General features: G+C 38.8%; 1 protein-coding gene across 1 annotated transcript in view; it reads right to left on the reverse strand.

The window, feature by feature from the left end:
• Nucleotides 1–1,673: 1,673 nt before the first annotated feature.
• Nucleotides 1,674–13,744, reverse strand: part of TGFBR1 (transforming growth factor beta receptor 1) — a 34,359-nt gene continuing 22,288 nt past the window's right edge. Inside the window, exons 7-9 of the mRNA XM_084201070.1 lie at nucleotides 8,072–8,196; nucleotides 7,306–7,436; nucleotides 1,674–5,981 (exon numbers count right to left, since the gene is read on the reverse strand). Of these exons, the coding sequence (XP_084057196.1) occupies nucleotides 5,856–5,981; nucleotides 7,306–7,436; nucleotides 8,072–8,196 (382 nt within the window). The 3' untranslated portion in view covers nucleotides 1,674–5,855. The remainder of the gene's footprint in view (nucleotides 5,982–7,305; nucleotides 7,437–8,071; nucleotides 8,197–13,744) is intronic.

Genomic DNA, 13,744 nt, shown 5'->3' on the forward strand with positions numbered 1-13,744 from the left:
TGGGTTTCTCGAGCACTTTTTTAAAATTTTATTTGCAAGCTGACAAAGGAAATGCTATGCCAATGTTTCTTTTTTTTTCTAGCCTAGAAGACCTGGGGACAACTCCAGCTACTCCAAGTCAGAACTACGAGACTCAAAACCCCAGCAGCCCATCATGTTGGTAAGGGGGTTTGCAGTGTGAGAGTCCAGTTACCCTTCCTCAGCAAAACAATGAACACTGTTAGTTCCAGTTAAAACATTTTGGCTTAGCTGGATAGATAAAAATAGCTAATAAGAGCACTGAGTGAGAAATTTGGAATTTGATTCCTATTTAAAAGGAATCTATTTCTGCCAGGACCACCCTTATGCTATACTACAATTACTGGGTACATACATCGCTCTTGCATCAGCTACCAATGTCACAAAAACTGACAGAAGAAAATTTATAGTACTTGCTTGGTACTGCATAGAAGTGGTTTGTTTATGTACTCTTAGTTATGCTGCACCTACAGAAAGTATGTTTTGGCTGTAGTGGATATTAAAAACAATTTATTTCAAAAGTCCCACACTTTAAAAATTAAAAAATAATTATACTGTGCAAAACAGCCAGCTGAAAGTCTGCCACTCTTTATGCTGACTTGCAATCCAAACCAGCACGCAGATCTCCTGAATTCAGGGTCTCGTCTAAAACGATCCTAAAACATCCTCACATTTAAGTTACTTATGGTAATTGTTTGCGGTTTTTGAATTTTCAGTTAGGCCCTCAAAGCATGAAACAGAGAAAACTACTTCATGAAAACTAAGTTTGGTAGACAGCAACATTGCTGTGTTAGTCCCAGTCTACCCATTTCCTCTACTAGTAAATGCAGTAGAGGGATTCAGGATTTTACTGAGTTTTGGTTGCTTGCAGGGGTAGCAAAGTTTTAGCCCCTTTCCTTTAGCCACTCATGGGAGAGGGATGTGTTCTCACCAAAATAATCATAGCTCTTGTAAAAGCATTTGAAAGGAATGCAGTATTTTGATGTAGCCATAGGCTTTCTCTGGACACCTTATGGCTTCCCATTGTGGAGAAAGTTTGCTGAAAGTAGTAATTTTTGGTAATTCTGTCTGAGCCAAAACTGAAGGATGAACCTAAACTTATATGAGGGCAAGATGTCCTATTTTTGTTGTGTCTAAATATCCACTTTCCTTCAGAAATGTAACACCAGCCTGAAACTGAGTTTTGCACAGAAATACTCCACTCCAACACAAGCAGATTTTGCTTTCTGTTATGGGATGCACTGAGGTGCTGAGCTGCCTAAACAGACTAAAATAGACTAAATGTTATTTCTATGCAATATAAATGTAGAGAAGGAACAACTTGTCACTACTAAATTTGTCCAGGAGATGAGAGACACCAGCAATGTTCTTAAACCAACATTACTGTAGGAGGCAAGGAAGAGCAGGCACTTTAGCATTATGTACATAGCACAGATGAGGTGGATTGCCTCAGCAGTAGTAAATCCTTTCAGCATTTCTGTACTAGAAGAAATTCCTTCTGAGGAGAGGAATTCACAATAAACGCACATATTAGCGTGTAGGAACATTGCACACAAACCTGTATGTACCTGCAACTTCTTGTTCTGAAAGACAACTCGTGCATTTTGAAAAAAGTTATTTATTTTCACTGCTTTAATCTCTCTACTGTAGTGTTAGCACTTAACATAAGCATCCACTCTTCTACTGTCCTATTTACAATCCATTGAAATGTATACTCTACAAATACAATACATATTTTCAGAAATGTAAGGGAAATGCACAATTTGGTAAGGTTTAAAAAAGTGACACTCATCTGTACAGGATCCTCAAATCATCCAAAAAGTAAAATTTACAAGGCAGTATCCACACAGCTATGTAAGGGCAGGTGCTACAGTGACAAAGCAGCAAACTTGCTAATACAATAAAATACAGAAAATAAAGTGTTTTGGGGCACCAGATAATACACTTAGTACCACTGAAGTTGTAAATTTAGTAATACCCATATTTCTAGAAACATGTAACTGCAAACCTGGAGAACATTCTGAAAAATATTAAACATTATATACACATGAGGTAAATGTACCTTGGTCTTTTAAGAGGTAATTTGAGTTTAAAGCAACGGATATGGTGAAGGGTTTTTGTTTGCTTGTTTTTTAAACACAAAATGATTAACACCAAGCAATCATTTCAATGGCACAATATAACAAGGAACTAACTAAAAGGTGAAATTCATGGCAATCACACTCAGAGCCATTACTGAAAAAATAGAATAGCCTCTTACTTCATTTGACACCTTCATGTCCCCAGACAGTCAATACCAACATCTTTACTTATATACAAAGTCTTTTTTAGGATTACAAGCAGAACCATAGGAGAGTGACAGTGTGTCATACTTGGAGAGTCTGCTTGAGAAACATCCCAGAATTCCAGCTTTTAAGGTTGGAAGGTCCCTGAAGAATTCCAGCATTTCAAAAATGACATTTCAGGCTTTTCAGCATCAGACTATTTCCAATGCTCCCTGTTCTCCATGTCCATACCCATCTGGTCACAAGTCTGTAAACCAAACTGAGGCTTCAATGCTACTAAAATGTAAAGTTGATTAAATCCACAAAACTTAAGTGAATGTATAATGTATGTAATATTTACAATAAACATTTGCATCAGTATTAATCAGAAACTGTTTTGGTATATACTTGAAATGATACAAAATTAATATTTTGAATGCTAAAATATTTTGGTCCCCCTGGATTTCCAAGAGCAGATCTGGTGATATTACAATCTTAATTTAAAAAATACTTATGTGTACCTGTGTCCATATATATAAGATATGATCTTACACAGGTAACATTTAAAGTTACATAATATATACAGACACAGCCTTTGTAAAAGGTGTTCAGTTCATATAATGGAAAAGAAGAACAAAGCTTGAAGTTGTGGTATCAGAACTGAGGATACATATAGCTCTATTCAGAATTTTCCTGTTCTGCAGCCCAATAGGAATTACAAGGTTGCTCTAAAACACTGTTCCTTTGGTCATACACAGTGTCAAGCATCCTTCTGTGCTTTGTTTTTGCAAGCTTCCATTACAAAGCTAAATCTTGAACAAAGTAAGAGCAATTCAGGAGAGTGAAGATTTGCAGGAGAAGAATTTATACAATATAACACACAGTTATATTGTTGACAGAATCATCCGTGTGCCATGAGGCTGTTCAGCTGCTGTACACCCTTTCTAAAATGCAACAGAACTGTTCTGTATATTTTAGGAAATTAAATGTTTTGCTGATAAGGTTTTGTGGGTGCTAAAAGAGCCCCTAAAAATTATTTAATTATACTGTAAACACTCCTGTTTACAGTACACACCACCAAAATTACTGTAGAGATCTGAGGCATGCCAGGAGCCTGATATTTCTGAAGTAGGAGCTGTACCATTTGTATCTATGGCAAGGACCCCAGGACACCTATGAAAACTTGAAATGTAACAAAGTTACAAAACAAAAAAGTTCAATTGTTAACTAGGAAGCCTTTGAAATTAGATGGAGACCCTGACCTATTTTCATGATGACCTGTTTTTTTAAAGTATGTTGCAGATACATAGAACTTGCTAGAGAGGCTGCCAAGAAGAGAGGCTTGGGAGTTATGTTATATTCAAAATTTTTTTTGAACAGTTAATTGAAAAACTGTGGTGCACAACTGTCCACGTGCACAAAGGCATATTTTATTTAAAATACCTACATGAAGTAGTTTTTAATCCGGCTTTGATTGACAGAGGCCTGAAGCACATAAGCCTCGCTTGTCAGATAATGCCAAACATAAGTGTGACAGCTGTATGTATGTTTAAGCCTAATTGGTTTCTAAGAACTTCTCTTATTTTTCCCTTTTCTCCTGCATACTGTCTTCTAGTATGAATAAACTCATCCATTTTGTTGTTGACAAAAGCATTTCATTATCTGCAGTTTGACCTCTGAAGGTCTGTAATTCTGACATAGTTTAAACTCATCTCCAAGCAAGCAGTAAGAATACAAAAATAAACAAAAATTAACAGTTAAGGCTTTTCTTGGGTAAGGCTTGTGTCACCCATGTAGCCTCTTCCTGGGCCTCATTCCTCTTCCTGCTTTAGCTGCCACACATCACCATGGCACAGAAGCTCGACTGTGCTGCTGCCAGCAACCACCCTGCCTCAGTGGGCTCTCTATGCCAAGGGATGAGCAGGAAGCTAAGTTAAAGGTTGCCATGTCTGTTGTGTAATGAGATGGGCACTGATGTGTTCTGAAGAGTGGCAGGTTAGGCAGCATATTAATTACCAGGCACATTTACATACTGAAATATGACTGTTTTGGACATTAATGAAAACAAAGGTCAACCAGACTCTTGCAAAAATTGCAATTAAAAAAATATCCTGGTAACAGCAGGTTTTTGTTGTACATTTGGGCAGGAAGCAATTTAATCTCTAAACAAGTTTGTGAAAATATTGTGGTACTCTTAAAAACTCAGGGAAATCTTGACTAAAGCCATGCATATTCTTCTGTGTTCTTATGACAACACAAGTCACCATAAACTTTGTTCTTCTAACAATGAAGAGGATTGCTGGAATCCTCTGATATTTGTATCCAAAGACCTACAGCTCACCGCCTTCTCTGGCTCACCACTTTGTGTATGAGGCACACACAACATACATGCACATAAAACTTACAAGCAGCTTTGAACTGTTTAGTACAAAAGCCCAAATAACTTTTCTCTAATGACAGGTGCATTTAATCATTGTGTAATCGCAAATATTGTTCTTTGAGCCTTAGGACTCAGCAGAACTGCACAGAAAATATGCTTTTCATACTTATTTAATGAAGCAAAATCTCCCTTAGCATTTTAATTTTTCTTGCTACTTTTCTGAAGTAGATAGGTACTTCAAGAATTTTAGAAGTACCACTTGATAAAAAAAAAATCTCCTACATAATTATGACTCATAACTTGACAATTACAAAATATGACAGTGAATTTACTAGCTTACACTATTTAAAACTCCTACAGTGGTTTCAAGAGTCAGATTTTGGTAAAACTGAAGATATTTTATCAATTATGTACTCACTGTTGAATGTACTCACTGCACTGAATGAGATTTAGCACTTAGCTAGGCAAAGGAACAACTTTTAACTTGTATTTTTGAAACCAAAAGTACCATAGGCTTTGTACATCCCTACTATTTTGCATTAAAAGACTCAAAAGTGGCACTTACTGGTGTAATACAATCTATTTTGAAGGCAATGTAATGTTCTGAAAAAGTGGAAAAACCCAGTAATCATGTATAAAGTATAGTTGCATAAGTTATGTTCCCACAACTGAATGAGGTCAATTTGTAAGTCAAGGTAAGAGTCCAAAAGATGCACTACCTTAATAGCTAGCAAGGTATACTCCAATAGTACATTCACAATCTGAATCAAGGAATCGAGACAGTGGTTCAGAGTAGTCAATGTACCAGGCAGGAATAAAGTTGCTTTAAGAGCCATCAATGCACTGTAGAACAATATAGCAAACCAGTTTCATTTTAGAAGTGACCTCCTACTTTTAGCACAGTTAACAAGCGAAGACCAGCTGTCAACTTCCCAAATCAAAAAATTATAGATTAATGAATAGTACATGATGTTTTGTAAATAACCTGGGAAAGAGGTTCATAGTGCACAGAAAGACCCAACACAACTGTTTAGCACATCCACAAAAATCCTAATAAGTGACGTTCCTATGAAGTACTAAAAGGCAGCAATATCCTTCTGTTCCCCCAGTGAGGTAGAACAATTAACCTTCTTAACACGCCACTCTGGTGCAGATAGGGATTTTTACAGTGTTCTTCGGTAGCAAATCCAGGATTACATCTTGATCCCCTCCTGTTGACTAAGTTGCGATAATGTTTTCTTAATGCGCAAAGCTGTCAGCCGAGCGGCTCCGTTGGCATACCAGCATTCCCGCATAATTTTTGCCATCACTCGCAATGCCTGCAAAGGAAACACAAGTCATCAGGTGCACTGCTGTTCCACTGTAGCCCATGTAACTGCTGCTCTGCCTTGGACTCTCCAGGCATTTCTGAAGTCCATTACTAGTACTACAGGTGCATAGGAGAGTGTACTGTTTAAAAAACGAAAACAAAAACTTACTTTATTTACAGAAAAGTAAAACTCTCTAAACACTGTAGAACAAACTTGGTATTTTCCAGCAGACTTTTGGCGCATGAAAATAATATTTTAATGAAAAATTTTCAGCTTGTCTGTAACTGTTTTCTGAATTTTCACATCAGACAAAAATACACTCTCTTTAATTGTGCTTGCTGTTAAGGAGTTACTTCAACGCATACCAATTAAGTTCATGAGCTATCTTCCTCAAACTGAAGCTCTGCAAGGATTCTAAAAATTTTTGAAGTCTTTTTATCCTTCAGACAGCCATTCTTTGAAATCTGAGTCCTTCTACATGTTATTTGTAACAAAGCAAATAAAAATGGCAGATGAAATAAAGTAACAGCTCCAAAGTACCGTGAAAGCTGTATTACCTCAGTCATTTTAATCCTGATAACTACCTGCCTCACAGTTTGTTGCATTCACCACCCTTCTCTCCTTCCTGTGCACTCTTGCCCAACTCTTGGCCATGCATTCATTCCACACATGGCACAACCCAGGTTCCCTCCTCAGTCCAAAGCACCTCATCCTTATCAGTACCTCACTGCTCCTGCAGCCCACTGAAGCTGTCACTTGTTGTGACAGAGCAATGCTATTGAATATTCCCTCTGAACCAGTTTGGATCAGCTGTCCTGGCTCCCTCTCATGCTATTGTCCACCCCCAACCTACTTGAGAAATGGAGAATGCCTTGAAGCAGAGAATGCCAGCGCAAGCACTGTTCAGCAACAGCTAAACCATCAGTGTGCCATCAGACTGCTTTGGTCACAAATCCAAAACACAGCACTGTGCAGCCTATGAAGGATGCTGGCTCAATCCCAGCCAGACACAGAACAATTTACTTACAATGATGCTTCCTGCATAATATAATTCAGAGTAGCTGTAATTTATAATAGCATCATCTATGCTTCACGGGAAAGGATCCTAGAATCCTCCATGCAGAGTTAGCTCCTAACTTTTATGAAATTACATTTAAATACTTGTGTATAACCAAGGAACAATGCTTTTAATAAAACCATAATGATTAGAATGAAATTAAGTTCTCCTGAAAGCAGCTCTTCTCCCTTCAACAATAAGCGTGATTTTTAAGCCACTGAAATCACTAAAAGCTCTAGTGTCCATTAAAGCAGCTTTAGCAAGGTTAGTTAATACCTCACAGCTCTGCCATCTGTTTGGAATATTGGGTCTTAACTTCTGTTCACACACAACTTTCCTCATTTCTTCAACAGAAGGGTCTGAAGGAACGAGGTCATAGTATGGCAACTGGTAATCTTCATGGATTCCTGTAACAGGTTGAAAATAGCTTTATTTTAGCTAACACTGGATTACGTTTTCTTCACTTTTTACTGTGTTCCTTATCAGTACCCTACTAGTTTTTGGTTTTCATTTTTTAAAGTTACAACACAACGACTGACAAACAAAGAAATTAAAATCCTTAACCACACCTTAGGAGTGTTTACATTACCCTTCAAGGATCTAAAACTTATAAAATTGGAAGAGATATAAGCCACATCAAATCTTTCACATGCTATACTAAAAACATGCTTCTTCAGAGCACATGATTTATAACAGCATGCTTAATTTTAAATAGATATAGATTGATCTGAACACATTATAGCTAGGTCTCGTGTTGTTTGCCTTTTGCTCACAAGAGTATTAAATTTTCCCCTTTTCTCCCCTCTACATAAATATTTGGGGAAAAAAAATCTTTCCTGTTTTCTTCAACAAGTACGGTCTGTCAATCTAGAAAGAGATTGAATAGACCAGTTATCATTTACAGGATTAACAATTAGAAAGTCTGAGATCAACTGGCTATTACTTTGCACTGTTTTTTGAGCTAACTGTTTTCAGAACCTGAATAAGTTTGAGTTCCTCATAATTCCTTAATATGTCCCATTTTATAAAGATTGCCACATACCACCAATTGAACACCGCCGAGCTATTTCCCAAAACACTAATCCCATTGCATAGATGTCTGCTCGTTTGAATGACTCAAAATGTTTCATATTTATGGAATCATCTAGGACTTCAGGAGCCATGTACCTGTGTGGAAAAAAAAAAAAATTCATAAACACTTATGAGTAGAAAAAATTCAGCACTACTGATCAGCTCAAATACAAAATAATGTATTTTTGTGGAAAAGGAGATATAAGAAAAATCTGCTTCATTAAGATTATCCAATCAGAGACAACTCAATGTAAAAGGATAAGTAGAGAAACAAGCAAAGAAATAGGGGGAATAAGTAAAATGTGAAACAAACTAGGGCTATAAATCTGGTAGAGAAGGCACAACTGAGACAGTGACATAGACCGGAAGTCTCCAGTTCTTCATTGACAGGCTATTAAGAAACTCCAGGCATAACTTTATAGAGGTGCAGTATGGACCTTGTAACTGCTAATATGTGGGAAGGAAGAACACCACAAGGATTGAGGATATTGAAGGAAGGCCTGTGCAACCATGCAATGCTTATCAAGGAATGTTCAGGACAAAGGGAATAGAAGTGCAGCAACAGATAGAAAAGGGTAGCAAAAGGGCCTGCTGCATAAAAGGTTGCCAGTCTGCACATGCTCACCAGTACATCCTATTTCGTTACATCCTAACTATTCTGTGCAATCTCACTCTCAAGCCCATGTGCACGTGCTCTCTAAGAACTGTGTCAGCAGCTGGAGGCAGGAATCAGTCTGTTCAGGTCTAGCAACTGCAGCAGCACAAGGGATGAAGCTGAAACTAGAGAGAAGGAAGGGCTCAACATCAGTACTGGAAGGGGAACTACAGGTCCTAGGAGCACATCCGCAGGTGGCAAGAGCACATATCTGGAGCTACACAGCGGTCATTCTGTGAATGAATTCTGTAGTCTGACAGAAGGTAAAGGAAACCCTGGTGCCAGCAACTGGAACAAATGAGTGGGTCTGCTTCAGCTACTGAAATAAGACCATGGATCACAGGCTCCATGGTCACAGCTTACATGTACCAGCTACAGCAGAGAAAGGGGATGAGGAAAACAGAGTAAGGGTCTCTCAGCACCAGCAACTGGAGTGGGAGTCACAGGCTGTAAGGTCTGTGTCCCTGAGCACCAGCTGCTGGGCTGGCCAAGAAGATTTGCATTTCTCCAACCCTGCACAGCCGCTGTGCAGGACTGTAATTAACTAGCAACCTTCAAGCTGGTCTAGCCAGCACCCAGGCAGCCCAGGCAGGGATATTTGCCAGGACAAGAGCCCATGCTGATATTTGAGGGAATCCATGCAGGTGGGCATACATCATACAGCATACATCAGCTGTTCGCTGCTGTGCATTAACCCAGCTGGTGAGTATGAGATCCACAGAGCTCAGGAAAGGGTATTAGACACGGCAAGCCTTGGATGGATGGTTGAGGGGCTCATAAACATGCATGGAGTTGTGAGGCTGCAGAAGGGAGTATGTACTTTCACTAACGAAGTTCAATCCTGATCAGCTGAAGAGAAGGAAGAAGACTTGGCTGTCTATAGTTATGTTTTATACAAGTTCTGACAGTGTTTTATGTGGGTGTTGAAGACAGCACATGGTGCACAGCAATCTGTATAATCAGCCCTATCCATACTATATGTGTCTGCGTATCACTGGTTGCATCCCAAGTAAGAAATCAGCAGCCACATCCGTGGGCTTCAGATGAACAGAGCCCCAGCCCTTTAGAACACACCTGGCTCCACCTGGCAAGAGGAAGCCCTAGTTCCTGTAATATGAAAAACCATAGCAGCCACTTAAAAATACCCCCTAACAAGCCTACAGCAGGAATAGACAAGAAGTGCTGGTTAAGAAACCAGCACTGTTTAAAATTTCTTAACAAAGGCCCACTATCATTGCAGTACCTAATTCTTCATCATACAGTCTACAATCCCACCCTAAACCACGCTTTGTTTAAAATAACTAAATTATGTTGGCTACAAATTAACAACTGTGCTCATCAATTTGGTTTACCCACATTTCCTGCAAGGAGAAACATCTGCAACAAAGTTTCCCTTAAGAAATAAGGACAGAAAACCAGTCATGGCATCCAAATGGCTGTTACCTTGTTTAGTGAGTAAGTAAGTCTTGACACGGGAATGCCAAGTAAAATGTCAGTGCAGACCTTACTGCAAGAGCTACTGACCTAAACATCATTTCATTTAATCAACAGCACTGTAGGATTTTCTTTCCCAGTACTAGGAACGGTAGGCAGAATGTAAGACACTCCTTAAAGAAACTTCAGGACTCCCTCAGTACTACAGAAATTCTTGCAGAAATTACATAGATACAAGGAAGCAAGGGCTATCAAGATACGTAAAAATTGTAACAAATAGTTGCATTTGTTCTGAGCTACCCAGAACTTCAATAAAGTTTGCTGAGATGAGAGTTCTCCGAAGGCATACAAATTCCTCACATGTAATAAACACAGCACAAGCAGAGGACAACTGTCTGAGTTGAGAGTAAGGTTCCCTTTGACAGTATTTATTGAATGGAAGTGGAGTATTAAGTATTGTTGCAATCTTTGATACGGATGAGGCTCAAATTGTTCTGGTCCACCCATATCAAAGATGTTTTAATCAAGAATGGAAGATTGTGGTGAATACCTTAATGCTCTCCAAGGATTCTGCATTACAGGATACTCTTACGGTACTTCACGTGCTTGACACTGTAAGTTATTATCTTGGAGCCTAGCAGAAAGAATATTTCATCTACCTTAAGATGCCATGAGGATGAAAAGAGTGAAGGACCTGAAAAAACAACAACTAGAAACCCCAACCATGGTGCAAGATGTAAGCCACAAACACTAAGCAAGCACTAAAGCAGATTGTCTTCACTTCTGTGAACCATCCAAAGAACAAGGCTTTAACAGGAAAGACCACAAGAGGCCTGAATGTGGCAAAAAATCCCCCTCAATGTGAGTTCCACTGGCAAATTGACCTCTTACCATGGTCCTCCATCAATGCATTTAGATTGGCTTTGGCTTCCATGACACAGAATGGTGAATGACTGCTGAGAGATTATTGCTGGAACAAGACAGGCAAAAGGCAAGGAGGTTGTGTTGCAAGGTCAGCAGCTCAGCCACTTCATGGCTGTTACGCAAAAGGGAGAGAACTAGGCACTTCCTTGTCAGCTTATGTGTTGGAAATGCATTGCCTGGCAGAAGCAGTATCTTAGGTTCTGGAGAGAGCAACTATTTCACAGAGTAACTCCGACCTTCTGAGCAAGGCCTGCACCTCAATATCATCCAAAACCAAAATGTTAAGTCCACAAAGAAGGGTATGAAGTATCTTGAGCATGGTCTTGCCAAACTTTGGGTGCTTGCTGACCTCTTTCTCCCATCTCTTTTAGTCTAAAAGCTCAGTACTAGTTGTCTAAATTTCTTGTACAACATATAGGGAGCTTTGTGTCATTAACTAGACCCGTACACAAAATGTTGTGCGGCATCTCCTTTCATCAAGCCTATACTCTACAAGGTAGAATTTTACCCATATTTTGTTTAGGTAAACTTCTGAGAAGCACCCATGGTAAGAATTTGCTGCCAAATTTCTTTTAAAACACAACCTATTTGAACTATCAAAAGTAACAGCTGGGCAACACTTCTAAAAAAATAGGAGGAGAATGAGGGATTTTTACTTGCCTCAGGGAGTGAGAGAGATTCTAATTCCTTCTCAGTTTAAAGCTTACATTCCCTGTTTTATGTTGCAGGCTGAGCTGTGAAAGCACACAGTTCACCCCTCTGGTAAAGCTAAGCCTCTGAACAGAAAACAAAGTCAGAAAATTCAGTCAGAAGGAGGGATCATCAGTTTGACTCGACACCTTGATCATTTACACAAGACTAAGTCTGTTTGCTCCCTAGACATACATTTTTACGACAATCATTAGAAAAATACAGACTTCATCAAATCTCCCTGAACTTGTACACAAAGCTTCCATGTGCAGAAGAGGTACCAGGAGTGGCAATCAGTTGGTGTTAAAACTGTCACTGAACAGGTAAGACTTGAACTGTACTATGAAAAATTAATCAGAGGCACAGAGTTACTTACCTAAGAACGCACAAGAGGAAGAAGGGTCTAAGCCTTTCACAAGAATGAGCAATTTTCAGAGGCAGAAATGACTAATGTCTTTAAAAGGGGAAACAGATTTAGCCCCACTGCAGCAAGCAAGAGTTGCTACAGCTTTACCCTTGTGAAGAAGCATAAGGCAGATGAACAAGCAATTTAATAATGCCTGTGCAGGAAAAGATCTGGTAAGTGGGATCTGCAAACACAGCTGAAAGGATGCTTTCTCCAGTGACCAGACTAAAGAAAGTAACAGATTAGATTTGTACATCATTTTCCTTTGCACGTAGGTGTAGAAAATTCAAAATCACACGTGGTGTGCACCCTGCATGCAGCTAAATTTGCAATGATGAATTCTGAAATAAGCCTGCTACTGGACACTAAGAAGGAATAATACTCAGTTCCTTACAATTTAGAAGTGGCTCAGAAAGTAAATCTTATCTGACTATTTGTATGGTATTTTTAAAATTGGCAAAGGACCAGTACAGCAGAACTTTAGAAAAAAGTAACTTCAGCAGTGTACATGTCAGTAAAACAAATTTTCAGTACGTATTCTAAAAGCTTTGGTTAACTGAGCCTTAAAGCAATGTTTAAGGGTTTTTTCCCTTCCACAAAGACACAGCTCAAGGACCATCCTATTTCACTGTAAAAACCCAATCAACCCCCCTAACGCAGTATTGCTTACTTAAGGGATATGGAAAAAAAAGTGGTTTTGATATATAAACTGACAACATCAACATAATTTTCTCCAACACTTCTAAGCCATATGGGCTTAGCTGTCACACATTTCTCTATGAGCATTGTCCAAAGTCCAGTTTGACGTAACACTGAACCTACAGGCATCAGAAGAAAGAAAAGTTGCCCACATCCAAAATGCTTGCTGTGGTTCACTGTTAGTGCTGCTATCTCTGTGGGCTGTATAGCTGCATGGATTACTATGGGATATTTATTTATAGCTTCCAGTTATTATTGCCTGAAGGTTCACTAATGACAAATAACTGACAGTAAGTTTTATTGCACTTGTGCTGACTCAGTTAAACAGCTCTGAATTCTTCTGGGGCAAGAAAAACCTGTATTTCCAAATTCAGAAAAAGCTTTTAGAAGGCTATATTGACTCATCCACTTAAGATCCTATTTATGCATTAGATGACAAAGATGACTGTTTCAACTTCTTGTATTTCTTTAAAATGTGATTCCAAGACTCTGCACCTTGTATGTTCTTCCACACAGGTTTCACACTGACAACCGCAGCTTTTTACTGTCACTATCAATATCCTATTTTACACTACTGATCGGGCTGCAAGTAACAATTCCATGCAATACATGGCAAGAAGAAGAAAGAGAGCGCTGAAGTCTTTAAAATTGTCAGTCATGAAGTCCCTTAATTGTTTTAATTAGTATTTGTGCCCTACAATACTTAACAAGTTTTCAGCATTTTATACAAGCCAACATTGAAATATGCTTTTTAAGCGTCTACCACCTAACTAAAATACCAGCTGACAAGAAAGTGCCTAAGAACTATCTGCCATTACATTTTCCTGCTGCTTATT

The sequence above is a fragment of the Fringilla coelebs genome (genome assembly GCF_963513975.1).
Source record: "Fringilla coelebs genome assembly, chromosome: 1".
NCBI lineage: Eukaryota > Metazoa > Chordata > Aves > Passeriformes > Fringillidae > Fringilla > Fringilla coelebs.